A 23209-nucleotide genomic window follows, 5' to 3' on the forward strand; every position below is an offset into this window, starting at 1 on the left:
GGTGCAGTGGCAAGTACAAACTTGGGGTTATGAGAAACTGGGGAATTTCGGCCTGAAAGAACACTGTGTTCCTGCCCTTGTAATGCTTATTCCAACCTTCTTCCACTGAAGTTTAGCTTTTCCAGGCCTTGACCCTACTAGCTTGCATGGCGGCAGGAGGCAATATAATCCTATTCACTCAACTGGCTGAACTGCAGATTTCTCAGATTTCTGGCTTAGAAAAAAATCTACGCTGGCTGATTCTAGAAGGAACAGTAGGCAGAGTGAATGGGTTTCAAGAAAGGGGCCTCCAAGCTCGCAGCTGTGATCTGCTGACTGTCAACACTGCCCAGGGCTTGAAGGAGCCCTTCAATATCCTTGAAGGATATTTTACAACTGCAGCAATGGGCCTCAGCCGCCAAGAAGGAAAAGCAGAGAACGGTTAAGTCCTTTAAAGAGCATGGGATCCTCAACACCTGCACTGGCAGCGTCGTCGGCATTGAAGGGGCTTCCCTGTCAATACTCTGTGTTCTGAACAAGATGTTCCTGGGTGTGTGAGCCAGTACCAGGTGGTCATTTACCTTGGTCCGTTTGAAGGGCTTCCCCGAGCCGTTCTGCACTCGGGGCATGCTCCTTCCGACGTACAGGGGGTTGTGGAAGAGCGTGCGATCCTTCGCTGTGAACTGAAGAGACCAGTCCCAAACCGAGGGGAACTTTAAACCCTTTTCATCACCTAACTGAATATTTTTGCTTATGGCAAATTCCTGCAAAATAAAAACGAACCTTTGTGAAAAGATGCCAAAGTAAAGATTCTCTCACGTGAATTCCTGGTTTTGGATGAGCCATCTGTCATCACACAAGTTACATTTTCAGAACTACAGCAGCCCCAGCCCACAGAGCAGCACACTTTCCTTCCCGAGAAGAGGCACCCTTAACACCATGGGCCCGAGGACTTCTCAGCCTGTGTGAGCAAGCGCGCTCCTCCTGAAGACAGAAGGAGGCTGGACCCTCTGACCATGAGGATGCTATTACAAGAACTCAGACTTCATAGACATGACACCACAAATGTCCAAGTTATTTTACAACTGCAGCATCTTCCTTGTGAAACACGTGACCACACATTTATGCAGTTACCTGTGAGGTACAGAACTTGATAAGCGAAAACAGCAAAACCACCTTTCGGTGGAACTGCTGCCATCCACCTCACACCTCCTGTCCTAGGGGAGAGCCGCTCGCCACCTACCCAGTGACCTCAGGGTCTGGACCAGAGCCCAGGAGCAAGAAGGAACCCACTCCCCATGTCCCTCATGTTTGGCTGAGACCATGAAGATCCCAGGCCCTTGCTCACAGGAGCCCACCTCCACCCCTGCTCTGGCTCATGCAGCTTGGTGACCTGCCGACCTACTGACCCAGTCTAACCAGCTGAGCAGCGCCAGGCAGCGCCAGGCAGCACCATGCTGTGGGTGACATGCAGCCACCTGTCGGTCTAGCACGGGGCCCACGTGCCGCCTCTGAAACTGCTTCTGCACACAACTCTCCCAGAAACAGAATCCTGTTAGTGCATGATATTTGCAGTGATTAAAGCAACTTATAGCAGAGAAAGTACGTAAAATACTCATAAATAGGAAGCTCCTAGGTTATATCTTAGTTCATTCAGGAAATTCATTCATTACAGCTTAAAGTGGTAGTTAAAATCGTTCCCAAGTATATACAGTCAAACTCTGTTCTTGAATGTCTCCCATCTTGAACAAAACGCTTCTAAAACAGCATCCTATAACAAATTAAACTCAAGAACCGAGGACCCACTGTACTTAAGACACGCAGCTAGCTGTCCTTCAACTGCATCTCATTAAAGTTGGAAAAACAAAGCAGCCACAGCCTCAACATCGCTTACTGTGCTCTGCTTCACCCGCTGGTGCGGAGAGTTGAACAGGAAGGTGCCGAACAGCGAGATGTGGGTGCTGTCGCCCAGCACGGCCAGGTAGGTCTCTGAGAACTCGAAGGCAGCAGGGTGCTGCTGCAGCAGCTGCCACGTGGCGTCCAGGAACAGCAGGAACAACGGAGACTGGGGAGCACGGAAGACAAGGGGTCACTCAACACGTCCTTCCCCCCACACCTCTCCTTCCAAACTCATCACTGATGCTAGGAAGAAATTACTAACAGAATGGCCAAGGCCAAGTGTCTGGCCCTGCGCTGAGCTAAGGACATGTGAACAAACACAGCTCCTGTCAAACCCACAAAGAAGGTCTGACATGATAAACATCACAACCCTCACCTGCCTAAGAAGCAGGCAGTTGAAGGTGAAATAAACAGTTTGTCACTGTATGAACAGGGACAGTGAAATATGTGCAAGCCTTGCCTGCAAACAGTTCTTTGGAATATAAAAAGACCACCCAAAACCAAGAAACAACTTCTGGGATTAGCTTCTAGGTGACTTGGCAGCCTCAGCTTCCAGAAACTTCCCTGAGTTCCAGCAAAGAGCTGGCACCACCAGCCCTGGGGTCCCAGCCGTGTCCCCACAAACAACAGCTGACAACAGCTACTATGACCTGCCCAGCGCATCCTGAGGAGTCCTGGTGTTTGTCACAAAACGCGAGACGCCACAGGCCACATACCGCACCTGCTCTCTGAACAACCCTAGTGACAAGGTCCTTGCTGGGCTGCTCGCAGCATAAGTAGGGACCCAAGGCTGCCATTAGCCCCAGCTGCTCCAAGAACGCCCCTCCAAACACCCCATCTTTTCCACACCGTGTCCCCAGGCAGCTGCATCACCCTGGACAGGTCCAGGTGGCCACAGCAGCCTGGAAGGTTCTGTGGCAGACGAAAAAAGCACCCGCCTGGAACTGCAGCTGGTGCAGAGTGAGTCTGCAGTGAACGCTCTGTCCTTCACACAGGTACCCCACTGTAAGAATGTGGGAGAGTCCAAAAAGGATTTTTCAAAATATCTAATGAGCTCATTATTTACTTTGCAAAAAAATTAATGCATTTCTCCAAGTAGTTTTCAACTTAGAGAAATCAACAGACGATTCTTCACATTTCACCCACATAGCTACAACAGTCTTCACCAGTGTGCTGGCCCCCTGGACTAAGACGCTATGCTGTGCTGAAGGCAGCATTTCAAAAGCCCCCCGTCTCCTTCCAGAAGGCGAGTCTTTGCATACCCCCAGACTGGCAGTCAGCACTGAGCTGTGTTACCTCCTTCTCTGATCTCTTCAAGTGGTTGCACCTGTCCAGGAACTGATACCCGGCCATGACCCACTCCTTCTGTATCAGACTCTGGAACCCGGGAATTGTCCTGAAGTGAGGGTCCAGCATCACTTGAATGAGAGAAGCAACAATGCAGCTCAAGTCTCTTCCCTCCTCCTCTGTCAATAAAATGGAAAGTGAATGAGGACCACACCGAGAAAGGCTGCAAGGGAAGGAAGGTAAAGTGGACAAATTAGTGTTCTGTGCCTTCAGAATAATCGCCAGGAGGAAACTAACAACTCTAAAATACTGGACTTTTACATCTCCGGTGGGCGATGGCCTTTTACATGGGAACATTTCCCAGACAAGGGCAGCATGTCCCTCACGGTGTCACATCTCCATGGTGGGGGGTGGGGCTCTTCCATGAGTCCCTTCTGCCTGTTCTGTCAAGGACATGAAACTCTAGGTAGTCCTCCTCCTGACAATCTGCGTGGTAAATGAGAGGGATGAGACTGTCCACCATCTCTGATAGCTGGTACCCTTTTCAACAAGGCCGGTCACACCTGGATCTCAAAGGCAGCCAAGCAAATAGAAGAAAACTACTGTCCAATATCCCTTAGGCTTCAATGTAAAAGTCACCAACAAAATATTAGCAAACCAAAGCACCCCAGGAATATGAGAATTTATCCAAGGAACACAAAGCCAGCTTAACACCTGACAATCCCAGGGACAAATCATATTGATAAGAAAGGGTGAAAACTACATGATCATCCCCCTACATGCACAGAAAGCATCTGTTTGATGCAAGTCTGATATTCGTGCTGGGTAACAGCTCTCAGCAAACAAGGAATAGAAGGCAACTTCAGTCTCTAATAGGAGTCTATGAAACCTACAACCGAGATCCTCCTCATCAGTGAGAGACGGGGCACTTTCCTTGGAAGATCAGGAACAAGACCAGGCTGCCTGCTCTCGCCACTGCCATTCCACCCTGCACTGCAGACTCTAGCTGGGGAATTAGGCAAGAAAATCAAAGCCACCTGGGTCCAAACGGAAGTTGCAGTAACCATATCTGCCGATGTGACCGTGTATGTAACAACCCTATGGACCCGACAAAATAGCCACTTGACCTCACGTGTGAGCTCAGTAAAGCCACGGGAAGTCTATCCACAGCACTGATCTGAGTGAGCAGGCTATAAACCTGAAAATAAAATGGGAAAGACAACTGGACTCACAAATAGTATAAGAAATAAAATATGTGCACAAGATCTGAACACTAAAATCTGTGAAACTGCTCACAAAATGAAAGCAAATCCAAATAAATAGAGAGGCAGTCCTTTCATGGACTGGCAGACTCAATGTTGTGAAGGTGGCATTCTCCCCAACTCTACCGATGAGTAAATTTGGACACCCCTACCCAAATCCCACAAAAACATGGCATCTATAAACAAAACACTGTTCAGAAATTAAAAAACCAAGCTGCTGACACATGCTACATGAATGAACTTCAAAAATAATGTTAAGCGCGAGAAGCCAGAGGCAAAAGACCACTCACAGGAAAGCTCCAGAAAAAGCAAACCTAGAATCCAGAGGGGAGTGGGTGCCCAGAGCAGAGACACAAAGAATCTTTTGGGGATAACAGGAAATTTCTAGAACTGTCTACTTACTTAAAATCACTGACTTCTACATTCGGAATGCGTACATTTTATACTATATAAATTGTACCTCAGCGAACTTTAGAAAACACTTTCTGCAAGACAGTGTTACAACAGTGCAGGCCACTTCCACCACAAGGAAGGCGGCAGAAGGACAGCCTCGTGCGCGGCAGGGGGAGAGCAGCCAGTGGCTGAGAGAGGACCGGTCTCTCCGCTGCTGGGCTCCGCATGCACTTGTGAGTCAGAGACACTCAGACTGTATCCGCTAACGATGACGTGAAAGACTGCATCACTACTCTTTCCATCCCCCGAGGGTTTTAAATATTTTTACCTTTTCAAGTCATTTAAATCTGAGTTGGGAAAAATACTTCTGTAAGCTTTGGCAGGATAGTATATTCATATCCTAAGCAGTATGAATTTATTACATTAACAGGTAGTTTGTGGTTTATTAAATCTTATCTCTAAGCTTAGACATTCTATTAGCTATAAAGCTATTTAATATATAATTACCTTTTGCTCAACCGGAAAATTTTATATTGCAATTTTTTCTACCAAACATTAGACAAAATCCACACTATTGGCTGTTCAATTTAGTCAATTTCTTAATATCAAACCATTTCTTTAAGGCATACTCTGGCATGAGCCAGAGGCATTTACACTAAGATTTGCATGAATTAGAAAGATGGCACCCTGGCTGATGTGGCTCAGTGGACTGAGTGCCAGCCTGAGAACCAAAGGGTCGCTGGTTCAATTCCTGGTCAGGGCACATGCCTGGGTTGCAGGCCAGGTCCCCAGGAGAGGGGTGCGAAAGAGGCAACCACACATTGATGTTTCTCTCCCTCTCTCTCCCTCCCTTCCTCTCTCTCTAAAATAAATAAGATCTTAAAAAAAGAAAGAACAGAAAAGAAAAAAGAAAAGAAATAAAAGATAACACAGAGAGAAGGGCTGCTTGGCCAAGAGCAATACTGTGTATGATCCCACTAAGGACTGTGAGCTCCCTTCCCCCGAGGGAGGGACGGAGGCGGATTAAATACTTGGCCATCGACTGGCTCCTTTCTGCTCTCCTGTGTGCAGCCTCTGTGCCTGTTTTATTCTAACAGTGTGAGAAATCTGGAGAGTGAATGGGGGTAGTGTCAGACATTAGAGATGGCTAAGAGTCAATACATTGACTTGAACGTGGACAACAGTGCCCCAGCTGGCTGGTGACCAGTGTTCTTAATAATGAATTACCTTGGAGGACCACAGAGACTCGCTTGCTTTCTAGCGTGTACACAAGTTCTGCTGAATGTTTCAGGAATGTCCTGAGAAGAGAAAAGAAAACGTTAAAAATGAATCTGCACTACAAAGATTTTTTAAAAGTACTTGAAATTGGGCAACTCTAATCCTGCACTGTACACATTTGTATTCTCAATAATGTTTATGAGTTTCTCCAGTATTTACATGACTCCTCAACAGAGAACCATCTGATTTTTATACCAGGGAAGTTCATCAACCTTTGGTGAAGAGGAAGGAGCAGATTTAGAGAACACTCTTGAAGGATCAAATAGCAGAGATGGAGAAGAGACCAGCTGGGTGCCAGGGGACAGGGATGGTGGGGGGCGAGGCGACTCTGAGTGGCAGCAGGTGGCCTTGGGGTGGTGGAGCTGCACGCTGATACTGGCGGTGGCCACGAGAACCTGCCGTGACAAAGCTGCACAGGACCACACACGCATGAGCACGTGGGCCTGGGAAAGTGTGAACGTGGCCTGCAGACTCAGCGGTGTCACCTCCCACACAGCTGGTCACATGGGTGCCACCCGGGGGAAGCTAGCTCGCTGGCTCTATGCGGTTTCTGCACCCGCTGTGGGTCTGTAGTTCCTTCAAGTGTGAAGTGAAGACAAAAGGGAACATGGGGGTACAAACCTTACATATTCCAGCCACCGCGCGCTTTCCAGTGAAGACAACCATTTCTCTTCTGTTTCTTCAAAAGGCTCTGTAGTGAATATGTAATCATACAAAACTTATTTACACAGACACATACGGCACATTCTCAGGCTTTTTAAGCTTAATTTTACATGATCTGATCGAAATTAAGTGCTACATCAGTTTTTAATATTTAAAAGTTGGCTTTAAGGAAGCGTCAGGCACTTTCACTCAATTCTTTGAACATTTTAAGAGGACAGGTTACAATCCTCCTTAAAAAAAAGTGTTTCCTGGGGCTCCACCTTCTCTCTGGCTCTTCCAGGAAAATCTCGGGGCGAGTCCAACCCTGTCCACCTCCTAAGAGGTCATGATCCTGGCCCTGTGGTCAGCCCAGGCCCTGACGCTGGCCCCCTTCTCTTGGCTTTCTCACATGACCTTGCCCTCCCTGCACATGGTTTACACGGCCTTGGCCGCTGACCACAGCAGGGAGGAGGACGCTCTGATGTCAGGGCTACCCTGCCTGGTCATGACCTGGCTCCCGTCAAGGTGCCTGTCGCCTCACAAACCCCATGCTTCAATCACATCTGACTAAAGGGCCGAGAACCATCCATGTCACTGTGTTCCCACCCCCCAGTCGGGCCCACTCTGACCCAGACCCACAGTGACAGCTGCCACTCCGGGCTCCCAGGTGGCTCAGGGGCTCATTCTGCGCACACTCTCCCGAGGCCACTTACGTGGGCCGTCCCTCTGGGGCACAGTGGAAACGCCTGACGAGCGCCTGCTCAGACAGGCCCACCGGCAGTCTGGGCCTGCGCAGACCACGCGTGCCTCTGTCAGATCACGTTCTCAAGGCAGCTGTGCCTGTCTGAAAGCACCCCACTACCCCTTTCACGACTCAAACACCGTTTCTTCAGTTAATTTTCCCCTCCTAAACAGAAAGTATTTGTTTGAACTCTAATTTCTAAGGGCTCCTGACCTCATACAGTAATAACCCGTACAAATATTTCAGTGAGCCTCTATTTAAATATATCTGTTGCTATGTTTTTGAGGAATACCACTTTCCCTAACATACCTCATACAACGCTGTACCCCTGTTCACTACATACATATATATAAAATAAAAATGAAATTACCATTAACGCACAGTTGTTTCAGTTTTACAAAGGCCGCTTGTATTTCTTGGATATTGGGCAGTGTCTTATCCAAATCTGATTTGTAAACATCACTCCTCTGTGGATGACTCTTCGTAATTGCATTACAAACCCTAATGAAGACAAAATCCTTTCATCACTATTCAACCACTTACTCCACGTACTTTTCTTGAACACCTACTATGAGCCAAGACACTGCTCCACGAGTTGGGGACAGAGAGATGAACAAGACCGGGCAGGCCTCTGCCCCCAGGGGTTCACCTCCTGCCTGGGGGTCAGGGGAAGGGAGGAAATAACAGGTGGCGGTGAACACCACGGGTGCTGTAACGGTGGGGGGGTACGAGCTAGTTCAGGCCCCATGTAGGATGAAAGCCAAACCCCAGATGACCAGGAGCTGTGCATGGACCTGGGGACAGTGTTCCAGGCAGAGGGACAGCAGGGGCAAAGGGCCTGTGGTAGGACACAGCTTAGCTGGCGGGGAATCAGGGAGCTGATATGACAGGTCTGAGGGTGAAAGAGTGGAGATGAGGTTGGATAAGCAAAGGAAGCTGGCCTAATTACGAAGAATAGGATAGCTGAAAAACCAGAAGGAACTGAAATAAGTGTTGGCTTACTAAATTAAATTAAAGTCTTCCCTTCCCTTTAAGAGCACTTATGTAATCAGCAGGCATGCTGGTGAAAACAAGGCCTGGAGTATGTGGACATACTTATTTCTAATGTGGGTAAAGTGAAATTAAAATCCACCAGGCAGTAATAGTTTGTGCAAAATCCACCAGGCAATAACAGACTTGTGCAAACTGTAGTCACCGGCCTCTCCAGAAAACTGATGGGTCATTTGAGAGTCACTTGCTTCAGCAAATGTGCCTTTCTGGGCTGCGGCACTGTGGAAACCCCTCAGCTCTGGCTGTACCAAGAACACACTGTGATGTATAATCTCTGTGGCTCTCTGAGCCTCTTTTCTAAGATCTGTTCCTTTGCTCTTCATTTACTTAGCAAGTACCAAATGCATAATATTGTAGGTGTTTCCTGGGTGTTGAACAGACAACGGTGTGAAAACCGATAGTCTCTTCACCGCATGAAGCTTACAGTCTATTCAGAAAGACAGGCGGTAATCAAACTGTCACATGCACAATTAAAAATGGAAAGAGCTACAGTGTGTGACTTGAGGCCAGACCTGACTTGGGCAGAGAGGGAAGGCTTATCATACACAAAGATGATGAAGGTGACAAAGGTGATAGCTGCACTGGGACCTAAAGAATCAGTGAGTCCTGAGTGGGTGGGGAGAGTACCAGAGGGTGGGCAGCAAGGGGGCAGCCCTGGAGAGGGAAGAGCACAGGCAACGGTCAGAAGAGGAAGACCAGGGAAGTCCAGGGTGGCTGGAGCACAGGAGGGAAAGGGCACAGCCCTAGACGAGACAGACGAAGTGAGGGTGCCCTCCAACACACTAGTACCGGTGAAGCTGGGTGGCCACGTACGTGTTTTTAAGATTTCTAAAAAGTGAAGTAGCAGAACTAGGTGACCGCCTGGACATGGGGAAGGAAGTGAGGAAGGGGTCCCGAATGGCCCCCAGGTTTCTGAGGAGCAGGCAGGGAGAGGGCCAGGTGGCCAAGTCCTGGACACAATGAGTTGAAAGGGCCTTCGAGACCTCAACATGGAAGGTATGAATTTAGAGTGCAAATTTAATTTGATGGTCACTAAAGCCACAAACCACCGGTGAGCTTCTTGAGAAAAGAAATTCAGAAAGGGAAGAGGAAGTGGCCCCCGACACTCCAAAAGTACCATCTGCAGAGGGGAGGCGGGCCGGCCCCGGACACTGAGCCCCGGGAGCAGGGGCCCTGAGAGGAGAGACGACCACGGGGCTGCCCACCGCTGCGAGGAGGACCAAGAAATGCCTCCTGCTTGAGTGACCCACGGCAGTATACCGTATTTTGCCATGTAAAATGTGCACCCACGTTTTTATGCACGCTACACATGGGATTCTTATGCCAATGGTATGTATGTCATCATTATAACCATGTATAATGTGCATCCTTACTTTTCCCTCAAACACTTGGGCCAAAAAGTGCACATTATACACAGCAAAATATGGTAATTATAGAAAAGTCTGATTGATCCTGAAGCTTCTCAACTGGAAATCACTGCAATCTGAAAGCATGTTAAAGGCAACGGTACAAGATGTCAGCAACATCTTATAAGTCACAGAATGAAATTACATTTGGTATCACTTACACATGACCTCATTTTAACATGTTCCCATTCTTTTCAAAACGGTCATTCTCACATGGAATGTGCAGTGCAAACTGTCATGACCCTGCCATTTCCCCACTAGTTTCAGCGACTCACAGGTTCACTGAACTTATCGACGACCACTGACAGGTCCCAGTGAGGAAGCCCACGTCCTGCTCACCTCTGGTCGACCTTCCTCTGCTGCAGCGCATCCTTTATGAGGGCCATTCGCACAAGTGCACTGCCATTGGCGTGGCTCCAACACCAGAGCTAGGACGGAAGCAGAGCCTTTATGTCACTGGGTCAAAAAATGGACCCCGATGTTCAAGAAACCAACAGAGGTCACTTACCGGCATCCTCCTCCCGACAAAAGAGTGGGAAAAGGTCTTCAGGTCTTGGTCTGCTAAGGAACTTGGCACGACAAAGTACTCGGGAAGGCTGTAGGGAAAAACGAATCACAGCGTCAGGGTCCCGTGCTTCGGGCAGGGTACGTCTGCCCTGCAGACCCCACACACGACGAAACACACTGATCCCCATTTACTGTGCGCCCCACTTAGCAGCTGCTCAGCACACACCATGGAAGGCACTGATGACCCCAGATGGCTCAGTCTGAAACAGGATGACGTGGCCAACCACCACAAAATTTACATCTATAGCAGGGAAAATCCAAGGGAGACACTGAAATGGTTCCAGGATGACTGGCAATGAAACATGATGGCAATTTCTGAAAAACATATCCATCTTGTTCTCCTGACAGGTGATATAGGTAAGAAGATACCAGGCACACAAAACCAAAACCCAGAAATCCACTGAGAAGCTTTCCCTCCCTCCCTTCCTTTCTCCCTCCTGTATCCTTCCCTGTCCTCAAGGACAGGCAGGCTCCAGGATCCCGACTGAACAGCAATTACTAGTGGGCTGCTCGATGCACCTTAAGGCACCTACCTCCTCTCTCTTCCCCCCACATGGCCGAGCAGGTGGACAGACAGGCCCAGCCAGGTGCTTCTCAACACGTAACATACCAGAGTGTGCTGGCCATGAAGTCTAAAGTCAAGGGGCAGCAGGAGACCCAAATTGCAGGCTCCAAAAACCTCCCCAGAACTGCACCCCTAGAAGTGCCTGGTGCTAGTCAGTAGCTAGAGCAGGGCAGTGTTTTGATCTCAAACACTACTTCTCTGCAAGAACTACTGATGACTCTAATGGTCTTACAGTACAGCATGCCCCAAACCCATGACTACTAAATGATGTAAACAAACAAGTTTACATCATTTCCCCGGTCACTTTTGGAGGACCCTTGGGAATCTGCTCATTGACCTCAGAACTGGTTAGGTAAAGGGAAAAGGGCAAACACATACCGCAGACCAGTGAGCAACACAGTCTGACCTGCAAGGGTCCACTTACATTCAGAGTTTTTCAGTGACTATGGCAGAAGGAATACAGTCTCTTCCTCATGACTTTCTCAATAACGTTTTCTTTTCTCCAGCTTACTTTAAGAATGCAGTTCACGACACACATCACATATAAAATACACCTCAATAGACCGGTTATGTTATCAGTAAGGCTTCTGTTCAAGCAGGCTATCAGTGGTTAAGTCTGGGGAAGCCGAAAGGTATAGGTGGGTTCCCAACTGTATGGACTTTGGTGCCCAAACCCCCGTGTGGTTCAAGTACAGCTGTGCTTACGGGTCCTAACAAGCTGATGGGGGAGGGAGGTCTGCCAGAGGGATGACAGAGTGAGAGCCTGACCAATAGCACTGGTCATCACCACTGATGAACACCAGGGCAGCGACAGCCCCAGGAGGGACCTCTGCATCGCAGGATCAGGCCACCCACCACCGGGCCCTGTCCCTCAGCATCCCAGGGATGCCCGAACCCGGTGATGCAGCAGCAGGCACACAGCAGCAGGTCCACAGCACCACCCACTGAGGCATTCTTGCCAAACCCTGAGCCACATCCAGTGAAACCCGGGGCCCAGCTAACACCCTACAGGAAGCACGGGAGGCAGAGGAGCACACTGAAGGGCAGTGCTGGCATGGAAACAGCAACATCCTGAATGTGGAAAACTCCGAAGAACAAATGGCCTGGCTCTGTCACCAAATAAAGGGCTAATAAAAAGAAGGGTGGGAGGAGACTGTCACCCATAAAAAGGCCCAAGAGTCATGCCAGACAAGTTCACTGTGTTCCCAGCCTGAACACACGGAGGACACAAGGCCTTTAACGAGACACAGACACACACAGACACCGACTGGATGAACGCCGGCAGCGAGGGAGGACTGCCAGTTCTGTCAGTGGACACAGGCGCTGTCGTCATGTTGAAAGAGCCCTTTCCTTCCACATAAACCATGTGTGAAGGCATTGTTAAAGACAAACGTCCCACCAACTGCAGCCTGGAAGTTATCAGGGACAGCAGTGTGATTGTCACTCCTGCAGGGAGTCAAACCTGGCTGTGGGCAGCGCCACCCCCACCCCGCCCCAGCCCCAGACTCACCACGTGGATATCATGTAGCCCTCGTTGATGGAGCAGACCCTCCACCCGGCAGCGCCTGTCCTTTTGACCTCTCGGTCCCAGTCGGAGTACGTCTCAAAGAGCGGGGTCTTCTGGCTGCCGCCTCCCGTGGGCACCCCGTTGATTTTGTTGGCTACAAGAAAAAGCAATCTTACCAGTTACTTTAACAGTGACACAGCATCCCGTCTCCTGTCGCAAACACCGCAGAGGTGGCACCTCCTCCCTGCTTGTCCCTTAGGCCCTCCTGGACTGTCTTCCTTTTCCTAGCTGTCCTGCCCAAGAGGCGGCCCTTCTCTCTCCGGACACCTCAGGCCCTCCTGTCCTTGCCCGCTTCCCAACCCCTGCATCACCTTCCAGCCGTCCTCCCCCACCTGGCTCTGTTCCGATGCCTTCAAACCCACACAGGCCCGCTGGGCTCAGAAGACCGCCCCTGGTTGCGCTGGACCCCCTAGCATTCTCCCTGCTCCCTTTTGCTGACCCTCTTTCCCCAGTGAGAAACGATGCCTGCTGCCCACACTTCCTTGCCATGTCTTTTTTCCTTAACGTCAACTGTCGTTTACCCCTACTAGTCTATGAAAGCCATTCACGAGCCTCCCTCACTCCCCCGTCATAAACTGTGGGGAAATCCAACTCACTGCTCATTTTCTCCATGTTTTGCCTGGAAAAATAAATGCATCCAATAGACATCTGTTCTTAAGCCATCAAGCCCACCACCATTCTAATAGTGACCTCCCGACCCTTTTCTATGGCTCATGATAACACTCTTGTCTTCTAGCTGTATACGGCTTCCCTTTGACAAGCTCGCAGGGATTCCTTATATTCTACCAGAGAGCCAGTCCATTTAGAATTTCAGCACCAAGTGCCTGGACTTGAAGTTCCATAGCAAGGAGACTTCTCTCACTGGGGAGCACACTGCAGCCTTGGGAGGGCCTGCAGAGGAACTCCCAAGGACGAAGGTGTCCCAACACTCAGCCTCATCCATCCTGCCCATCTGGGTGACAGATGGCACATCTCTCCTGGCCCAGTGTCTCGCTGTGAGGGCTGCAACTGTGGCAGGTCTCCCAGCTGCATCCCTGTCACGCTGCTGTGCTGCACCCAAAATTGTCTAAACTTGCCACGTGACCACTTCCCAAAAAACGCGCTTTCACAAAGCTGCACTGTTGCCCCAAACTTCTGGTCATGCTCCTTTTCTAACCAAATCAAGCAATCTTACGTGGCTTCCCTCACAGAACTGATCTGACCTTGATTTCCTGTTATTTCCTGACTCCCACTCTCCCCTGCAGCCATGAAACACCCTCCTCTGCCCCATGAACAGGCCGCACCTATGCCAACACTGTTTCTTAGCACCTGGTGCAGGACAGATGTTTTCTGAGACCCTATGGAGCTAAGGCCTGAACAGGAAAGCACAGTTCAGACCTGACGTCTAGCTTCAAAGCACCGACACTGGTCACAGGGTGCTGGGTGCACAGGTGGGATGACAGGGCAACAACAGAAGCCCCAGCTCCCCTAGGAGACCAAGGTGGGGGCAGAAAAGGTCTCACGACTTGACCCATCTGCACAGAGTCATGGGGAATGAGCCAAATGCTGCTGGGGGGTGTTGAGGAGGCAGCAGGCTTGCTGGACAGGCAGATCACGATTGACACGTGTGGCCACACAGTGTCAGCGAGCCGGGGTGCTGGGGGTGAGAGGGATGGCACGTGAGGGGCTGGAAAATTAGTTGGGCCTGGACTCTTGATCTGTGCTGCCCCCAACAGTAACCACTAGCTCCATGGGCTATTTAAACTGAAATTAAAACTAAATAAAACTAATTACCCAGTGACTTTGACTTTGGCAGAACTTGTTAAAAATTAAAGTAGTAACTCTAAGCACAGATCCTGGAGTACCCCCTGCCCTCTCCCCAGATCCCCCTCTAGTACTAGTAACGAGACCGGAAGGAGCCTTGGGGGTCGTGACCTCTCCAGGACACAGACCCTTCATGGAACCCCAGGCAAGGCCCACTTTGTACACATGGTCCAGAGAACCACACCCACAGAAAAACAGTCAATGTTAGGAAACCTAAGTCATTCATCACATGACCAAATTAAAGGGGAAGAAACCCTGTGATCAGCTTGTAAGTGCAGAAAAACAACTGACAGAATTTAATCCTGCTCATGATTTAAAACAAAAACTCTGGGAAATTAGAGTAAAAGGGAATTTCCTTAACTTGAACAGGGGACTTATTAGAAACCCAGAGCACACATCATCTTCATTAAAACCAGGCACAGACAATGCCCGCTGTCGCCATGACCCCTCGATGCTGTACCAGACATCCTCACCACACAAACAGACAACTGCCACCACAAACGCAGAAAGGACACGCTCAAGACTTCTGCGGGCACTGTAACCAGCCCGGCAGCACATGCCTAGCCGAGGGCCCAAAACAAAATACTCTTCGGTGTTCCGAAGTTCTGGGCTTCGGTGAGCTGGGCTGAGAACACACTGCTGTTTGTGAAGGGGGAGAACCTACAGGACCTTGCAGTTTCTGCTGTTTTATTGATTTCGCTGGTTCAAAACCTGTCCACCTCTCAACAACCAGGAGCAGGTCTTCTTTATGTTCCACACGTTCTTCAGTGAGAGCTTATAAAATGTGTAGCTGACCCTTAGCCTAGCATTGTAGAGTCTGGTAACTCGAATATTTTCCAGAAACCCCCAAAGGCCTGACAATGCCTGTGGCCTGCTCCACAAACGGATCTGACACGCATCACTCATAGGGGTCACAGCAGCAACCCAGCAAAGCCGCTCATCTCAGGAAGATCTGAGTCGCCTGACAGTCAGCCAGCAGGTTTTAGGGCACAGCTCCTCAGCCAACTGAAAGTGAACCCTGAGTCTGGGTAGTCCTGACCTTGACTCTCTTCTGTGATACTGTGCAGAGATGATCCCAGTGAGGCCCCTTTCCTATTCAGAATGGCCGCAAGCCCCAGTACAGACAACAGAAGCATTGCACATATGAAAAGAAAGCCTGTCACTTCGGTGGTTCCCCAGAAATCAGATGTGAAGAAGGCAAAAAACAGACTGCAGTCACTAAGGAGTTGGACAGAGGTGAGCTACCTTGCTGGCTCCAATGGGAGATGGGGACCTGCAGGCTGGGGCAGAGCCAGCACGGCCGTGCTTCTCAGAGCCCCTCCAGGGTTCTGAGATGCCTCTGGCCAGCGAGGAATTACTAGTATGCAGGAGACGGGAGGACCTGTCACAACATTTACAGCTGTGCTGTGAGTCTGAAAAGAACTAGTAAGCACCACTTCAAATGCACCGTGCGCTCTGTAGGCAGTTTCCAAATGAGCTTCGGGAGGAAAATCTAGTATCAAGACCCATGTTAATAAAAAAAATACAAATTTATAGAATAAATGTCGCTAAAAACGTGCATTTTCTGCTGTGAGCCAACATGCTGACTTCAGAGTGCATCACAGTACTTCCCAGCACGAGGTCTGTCACGACTGGAGCTGCCAGCACTGAGGCTGCAGGTCACTGCATGAGGTTTTCTTCAGAAGGGTATCTGACATCTTATCAAGTTTATAACAAAGATGAGCCTGTGCTTTCTGGACATTGTTTGCCCAAGAATAACCTGACTGATGAAAATAGAGTCCTTATGGTTTCCTTTAAGCTCAAAGAGAACAAAAGGAGCCCTGTTCTCCACGCCAGGCTCCCTGTGATGTGATGGGAAGGACCGTGGGGGCTGTGCCTCACCCTGAACTTCAGCAACCTCGCAGAAGCACCTGAGTGACTGCAGAGCTTCTCGGAGATGGTTTTTTACTGAAGTGATGTTGAGTTTCTGAGAACCAAACCTCAGAAGACCTAGGGCCATCTACAAGATTCCTTTGTTTCATAATTGCAGGGGACATCCTCTAAGTTCAGATCTCATGTGTGGAAACAGCTTTGTCACCTACCTGCCTGCAAAAAGGACTTCTTTAATCCAGCCAATAAGTCAAGATGTCATCCAGAAGTTCAAGAGTGGATTACTGGGCATCTTTCACTCACAAATAATGAATGCTGACTGCAGTGTGTGGAAACCTCGGGCTTCTTTTCATCTTAAAGATGCAGTGTATGCTTCTGCAACAGCATGGAAGGATATTAAAGGCTGCTACCCTATGAGGAATCTTAACAAAACCTTGGCCAAGTGTTATGTTTATGAAGTACTGTCAAAGGCGGGGCAGTCTAAAGGATGTAATATAAAGTGCTCCTGAATATTTTAAGTATTACTTAATCAATTTCATCAACAAGCTGTACATAAAGAGATACACAGAACTGACAGATGCACGTAAGGGAAATGCAGCCCTGGCTGGTGTGGCTCAGAGGATTGAGCATCAGCCTACAAACCAAAGGGTCGCTTCCCAGTCAGGGCACATGCCTGGGTTGTGAGCCAGGTCCCCAGTAAGGGGTGCTCGAGAGGCAACCAGACACTGATGTTTCTCTCCCTCTCTTTCTCCCTCCCTTCCCCCCTCTCTAAAAATAAATAAATCTTTAAAAAAGAGAGAGAAAAAATGTATCAGGAGGGCTGTGGATTGAATAAATGAACTAAGGTCCTGTTAACACAGTCATGCCCGCAAGGACGGAGGAGGAAACCTGTGAAAAGTAACTGAAGCAGGGGCCAGCTCACCCGGTGCACAGTAAGGCTGGCTGTGTGTGCTGAGCCCCAGGCACTGCGTGACTGTGGGAAGCACAGAGCACTACCCTGGACTCAACTATTTCCATCAAGTTAAAAGTGGCGTCAAGAACTAGTCTGGATCATCAAGAAATTTAAGTGGGAATCAGAGACTCTCCTACAACTCTTGCACCACTTGGAACTCATTTTAGCTGCTGTCCTTGACAACAACCCTGATGATCGTGGTCCACAGCTCAATGGCGACGCAAAGGAACGCTCATCTAAGTGGCAGGGCAGGACAGGAACTGCATTTTCTTTACATTAAGAAGTAAACTTTAAATTCAACTGCAGTGCTCGATCTAGGTTGCAGTTAGTTGTATTTCGGTAAGAAAAATTAAGTTACCAAAACTGTGTGGTACAACTTCCATACAGTGCTGTGACCTTCACATACCATCTATGAAAGATGCCTCACAAGTGTCTTTCAAAACAATGAAACCACATGGGCGCCTCGTGCATCTGCAGACACTACACTGTTCCCATACTTTAATGCACTTACGCTGGAGTGATCCTGCAACATACTTATATTCTACAGAGTATGTAAATTACCACCATATGTTTGGAGGGAGCAGAATGGAAAGACCAGTACAATGAATAACGTATAAGATCCCCTCCAGACCATGCTGGATGAATAGATCTTTCACTATAAACCTGTAACTGATTTATTTTTCTCTCTTGAAGAGTGGAAGACCACGTGACTTGGCGAAGTGAGCCGACGTGCAGTCACAAGGGGCTAATATAAGCCATGACCTCTTCATTTACCCTCCTTCCTTTTATGAGGTTTTTAAAAATGGCCAATTAAAATTACATTAGTATATAAAAAGAATGTACAGAATTACATGAGCACCTGGAATTCTCCTTGATTACGCCACTGCTGACATAGATATGTGGCAGAACTCTCTCACGTTTGTAAACTCTGCCTAGAATACACCTGTCCTCTGGACAAGCGCTCATCTTCCTTCCATCAGTCTTACCCCAAAATGTAAAGTCACTATTTGACTGTGTTAATGAGGTCCCCTACAAAGTTTAACCTCTTCCACTTTTCCATGCAATTACACCTTGCCAGAAAGGATCATGCATTTCAAATATTTTCATTTTCCACCACTTTTATGAACAGGTAAGATGAATTCAAGCTACCAACCAAACAGGGGAGAATGCTTCTTTCGTCAGAACACACACGCCAACAACGGCAGTAAGATACTGCACAGCCCCTGTGCTTGCAGTTGCTCACAGGGTCTCCCCAGCCCCTTCTGAGGAAATAGCCAGACAAGTACTGTCTCTTTCAGTATGCAGGGCCCGCCTCTCTCACAGCCATGAAGCTAAGACTCCACAATCACTAGAGCCCACGTGGTAAGGGGCTTCTGAGAAACATAACATAAAATGCGCACAATGTAAAGTTAGTCACAATATTGAATATTTTCATATTTACCTGAATTGTGGTATTTTTTCCCAACATATTCAAATGCAAAGAGTAGCTGGAGGTCTGTTGGCTGGGAATAATGAGCTATTGCAAGGCATACCTAGGAAAAATTCTACATTTAGAATTTGACGTTAACACACTCAGTTAAATGAAATGCACAATCAGGCCTTGGTTACTGGGAGCGTCTTGGGGCAGCGGTATCGGACCCTTACTTACACGGTTTCCTGCTGACCTAGAAGGTGGAAGAGCTCCTTAAGGCCAGGTGTCTCACTCACTGTCGTGCCCTTAGGACATTGTTCAATCCTCAGTGAGTAGGTGGAAAGTATTAGGTGAGTGTTTGCTCAGCTGAATTTTAACAGGCAAGTAACTGTATTCAAAGAAATGACACTTGAAAACTAAAGAGGCATTCTCCCAAAAGGCAGTGACACATTTACTAAGGGAAAAAGCTTTCATTTTTGGTGAACTCTAGTAACCTAATACCAGCAATCTGGAAGGCATAATGGAAGGCATGAAAATTTAATGTTCATACCTCATGGATTAAAAATAATGCAGCCTTAATAGAATATCTACAATCACAAAAAGTTAAAAAAAATTAGTGAGACACCCCAGAACGCACAGGTGGCTCAAAGAGGTACATACAAAACAAAACTGCGTTTCGGTAAAATGGGCTGAGACAGGCCTGTGGTGTCAAAACCAAAGGCACTGCCTCGCTCTGGCCAGCACTTGCCACAGACCTGTGTGAGGCCAATTCCTCTCCCTAAGCCTCGGGTCACGCACCCTGCACCGTGAAGACAGTATCCACGGCTGTGATGGGAATTAACAATCTTAATGCTCGTGTGGCCCCTGGAGGAGCTCCACACATGGAGTTTGGTTCTTATTACTCCTAACTGCTGTGGGACAGAATGCCCTGTGCTGACACAGCCCTGGACTGGATGGTGGCAGGAAGCATTCTTAAGTGAGCAAGAAGAAAAAAGAAATTTAGAACATATGCAAGGAGAGAATACAGAAAATCGTACTGAAAAAGATTAAGCATCATTTAGAAGGAAAAGCATGAAGCCAGTATGATATACTTTTGATAGCAAGCAAACAAGGGAAGTTGTTAATTGTTAGTTTGGGGTAGGTTGATGCAAATTCTGTCAACTGGTAGGTACGTGTTAGCTTCCTGTTTAAAATATAATAAAAAGCCTTCTAAAGAGTAATGTTTCCTGTCTTTCTAAAATATACAGCTAAGAAGACATCAGTTATCATTAGCTTTAGTTTTGACTAAAAACAACAACAGACTTCCTAAAACTCACGACGTGTCTCTCCCTCACTGCCCCCTGGAGCGCCTGGTAGGGGGGCCCCCAACTACGGCCCCCACCCCGCCCCACCCCACCCTGCCTTGTGGTCTCCCTGCCAGCACCTCTGCAGCAGCAGCTGAAAGCTGTGCCCAGAGACGGTCCCACCGCCTTGTCCTCTGGGCCTTGTGTGTGGTTTATAAGCCTTGTTGTACTTTCCTCAAGATTATTTCTCATTCCTGCCCCATTTCTCTGCACTGCCACAGCCACAGCCTGAAGCCACACTCACCTGATGGCATCCCTGTGGGCTTCCCTACATTCCAAAACAAATCTGCAACACGCACAAACTCTCTTGAGAAGATGAGATTCTGACCAAGCAGTCTGCTCTCTGGATAATTCGCCATGGCTCCCAGACGCCTCCATAACAAACTCAATCTTCCTCTTGATTCTGCAGACACTAACCCGCCACCCCAGATGCCCCTCACCTTCCCACTAGCCCCTCAGTGTCCCTGCACATGTTCTACCCGGCCCTGGCCATCATCTTTGCCACTCTCTGCTCAGGAAATCCTTCCCCAATGCTGAGCCCACCAGGCTTTCTGTGAAACTATCACCTCCGTCCAACTCTAATCCCTGACAGGCTTGCCTAGACTGAGCAATCTCACTGTTCCAACTGCAGGCACCCCTGTTCTCCCTGCACAACAGCACCCCGATATAAAGTGTTTCTTCAGTGAACTGCGCTCTGGTGGCTATACTGCCAAGGTATTCACATAATAGTTATGAGTGTCAATAAAAATAAGGCACTAGGGTTGTTTCTCTTCCATCACGTCCAATTGCTCCAGGGTAGACGTCATGCCTCTCATTCATTCTGCTGCAGCAAACAAACACTTACATTCTAGTGGGGAAGACAGATGATAACAAGAGAACTAAGAAAAACCATAGTAAGTTAGATCATTCTAAGTGCTACAGGAGAAGGGAAATCCAGAGGGAAGGGCGATGAAGCACTACAGAGAGGGGAGGAGGGGTGGGTTAGTAACGTAGACACAGACCAGAGGCACTCTCTGGGCAGAGCCAAGGAAAGGCCTGGAGACCCCGCTATCCCAGCGGCCTTTCAGTAGCCTTCTGAAGGTGCTGTGTGCCTAACAGCAGCTGCACTAAAAACACTTGTTGGCCAGCTTAGTTACTAATGTAAGAAGGAAAACGCTCCAGGTCGGTAATACTGTATCACCCCTCTAAGACTTTTAGAAAGCAGTCACAGGCCTTGTTTTCACAAAAGCCAGTCATATATCACTGGTTACAGAATTTCTAAGAGCCCATTTCTAAGAGCCCTCAACCACAGCACAACACATGTTTCTGACAACTAGGGAACAAAGGGCATGCCTGATAGCACCCAAGTTTAGAGAAGGTGTAAAAACGGTGCGGAGCTGGGACCCAGGCTGATCACGTGCACACGGCTGCTTTGCAGGGAGGGGGCACAACCTGAACTGGTTGTTCACCAGTGGAATTATGAGTGTGGGTAACTGCTCGTAGGACCGGGGTACGGGGTACCTCTGGGGACGCTGGGCTGCATTTGGGTTGCCGGTCTGGGGCACTCTGGAGAGAGACAGCGGGCCAGGAGTCCTCTTTCCTGAGTTTTTCCATGCACGCTATTTTAAAAGCCTCCATTCACATTCCCAGCTCCCATCACCTTAAAAAGTAGATCTCTTTCACACATATTTATTCTAATTTTGTAACGTATTCCCTAAGCTTCAAAATTTTTGGAAAAACTCTGAGTCTTTAAAAACTGCCTGTGAAATAGTTCATTTGCCCTGGCTATCAAAGGAAATGAAGAAAACCTTGGTAGTAAAGACATTAAATGATGGTAGATATTTTATTGTGGGGAAGTGATTTCTGGACCAAGGTGGACATTCTTGTCTGGGCGGAAGCCGGAGCACCCACTGGTGGCGGCTTCCCCTCTCGGACCAGCTGGAGGGCAGCCCGGAGCAGGTCGACCCTCACCAAGTCCTGGCACAGAACACAAACTGTCTTCCTGTCCGTCTGCGGCCTGAGAGCCAAGAAGTCAGTCTCAGACTCGGGGCAAAAATGACAGGCCAGGAAAGGCCAACTGTTCTCTGACAGAACAGCTGAATTTTCACTTGTAGCAAGTGAGCCTAAGTAGGCGGTTCACAGCCAGGTAATGGGAGAATCAAATTGAGACGTGAAGGCTGTGTCTTCACTGGCCATCTTTATATATACACGTGAAGTGATATACATACTACAAGTGATAAATCACTAAAAAATGTTTTTATCCTGCTGCGAGCGAAGGCTCTTCTAAACGAAATGGCAGCTCCCAGCTGCTGTGGCCCTAACTGTCCAGCTCTGCCCTTCCAATCCCATCCCAGACCTTTCCCAACGTCCTTCTCACGTGCTTGGCCCCACCTGGGTCACCGAGGGTGAAGACTGGGGATGCAGGAGCACGAGGACCTCTTGTTGTGTCTTAACACAATTTAGGCACTGCCAGCTAGACTACAGAAGGCTTTACCTCAATATTTAACAAAATGTGAATCAATTTAGCATTTTAAGATTTCATATTTCAAACAGAAAGATAAACACTTTCAGTTTTTTTTAAAATTTATTTATTTATCTATCTTTAGAGGAGAAGGAGAGAGGGAGAGAAACATCAATGTATGGTTGCCTTTCATGCATCCCCTGCTGGAGACTGGCCTGCAGGGAACTGGCCTGCAACCCAGACATGTGCCCTGACTGGGAATTGAACCCCGATCCTCTGGTTCGCAGGCCTGTGCTCAATCCACTGAGCTACACCAGCCAGGGCAACACTTTCAGTTTTTAAAAGTTAATCAACAGTTCACCCACCAGAGAACTCTGAACATGCATCTGGTCATTTTAAAACAACTTTTAAAGTCAAAGCATTTCCAGAGAAAACTTAGCATTCGAAGTTTCAACGAGATAAAGTCAATCTGCAGCTTCCCAACTTGTTACCTAATTTTAGATGAAAACTTCCCCTTGAAATAAAAGAATGCTAGAATTTTGCTTTTACCTCACAAAAGATTAAGCTTTGGCAGCCACATGTGATGCGACCCTGTGTTTGAAGACTTCTAAACCAGGGGAAAACCGTTCTATTTATATTCTTATTGCCTATATATTATTTCCTGTGAGTCCCGCCTATGACTGTACGAAAAAACAAAAACAGTGTTTCTTTTGGGTCTGCGGTAACACGCCTTTTATATTTTCAGACAGTGGGG

The 23209-nt window shown here is 48.3% G+C and overlaps 1 protein-coding gene and 1 non-coding gene across 2 annotated transcripts in view; both read right to left on the reverse strand.

The window, feature by feature from the left end:
- Nucleotides 1-23209, reverse strand: part of MTMR10 (myotubularin related protein 10) — a 37416-nt gene that overhangs the window by 3388 nt on the left and 10819 nt on the right. Inside the window, exons 6-15 of the mRNA XM_053658844.1 lie at nucleotides 18703-18793; nucleotides 12581-12731; nucleotides 10447-10534; nucleotides 10278-10366; nucleotides 7853-7983; nucleotides 6720-6789; nucleotides 6048-6118; nucleotides 3175-3344; nucleotides 1874-2044; nucleotides 561-743 (exon numbers count right to left, since the gene is read on the reverse strand). Of these exons, the coding sequence (XP_053514819.1) occupies nucleotides 561-743; nucleotides 1874-2044; nucleotides 3175-3344; nucleotides 6048-6118; nucleotides 6720-6789; nucleotides 7853-7983; nucleotides 10278-10366; nucleotides 10447-10534; nucleotides 12581-12731; nucleotides 18703-18793 (1215 nt within the window). The remainder of the gene's footprint in view (nucleotides 1-560; nucleotides 744-1873; nucleotides 2045-3174; nucleotides 3345-6047; nucleotides 6119-6719; nucleotides 6790-7852; nucleotides 7984-10277; nucleotides 10367-10446; nucleotides 10535-12580; nucleotides 12732-18702; nucleotides 18794-23209) is intronic.
- LOC119049813 (small nucleolar RNA SNORA77) lies at nucleotides 2725-2848 on the reverse strand. Its single transcript, XR_005082623.2, has one exon. It is a non-coding gene; the product is annotated as a small nucleolar RNA SNORA77 (small nucleolar RNA).

This window comes from Artibeus jamaicensis, unplaced genomic scaffold, assembly GCF_021234435.1.
Source record: "Artibeus jamaicensis isolate MK-2021 breed Jamaican fruit bat unplaced genomic scaffold, CSHL_Jam_final scaffold_612, whole genome shotgun sequence".
NCBI classification, from domain to species: domain Eukaryota; kingdom Metazoa; phylum Chordata; class Mammalia; order Chiroptera; family Phyllostomidae; genus Artibeus; species Artibeus jamaicensis.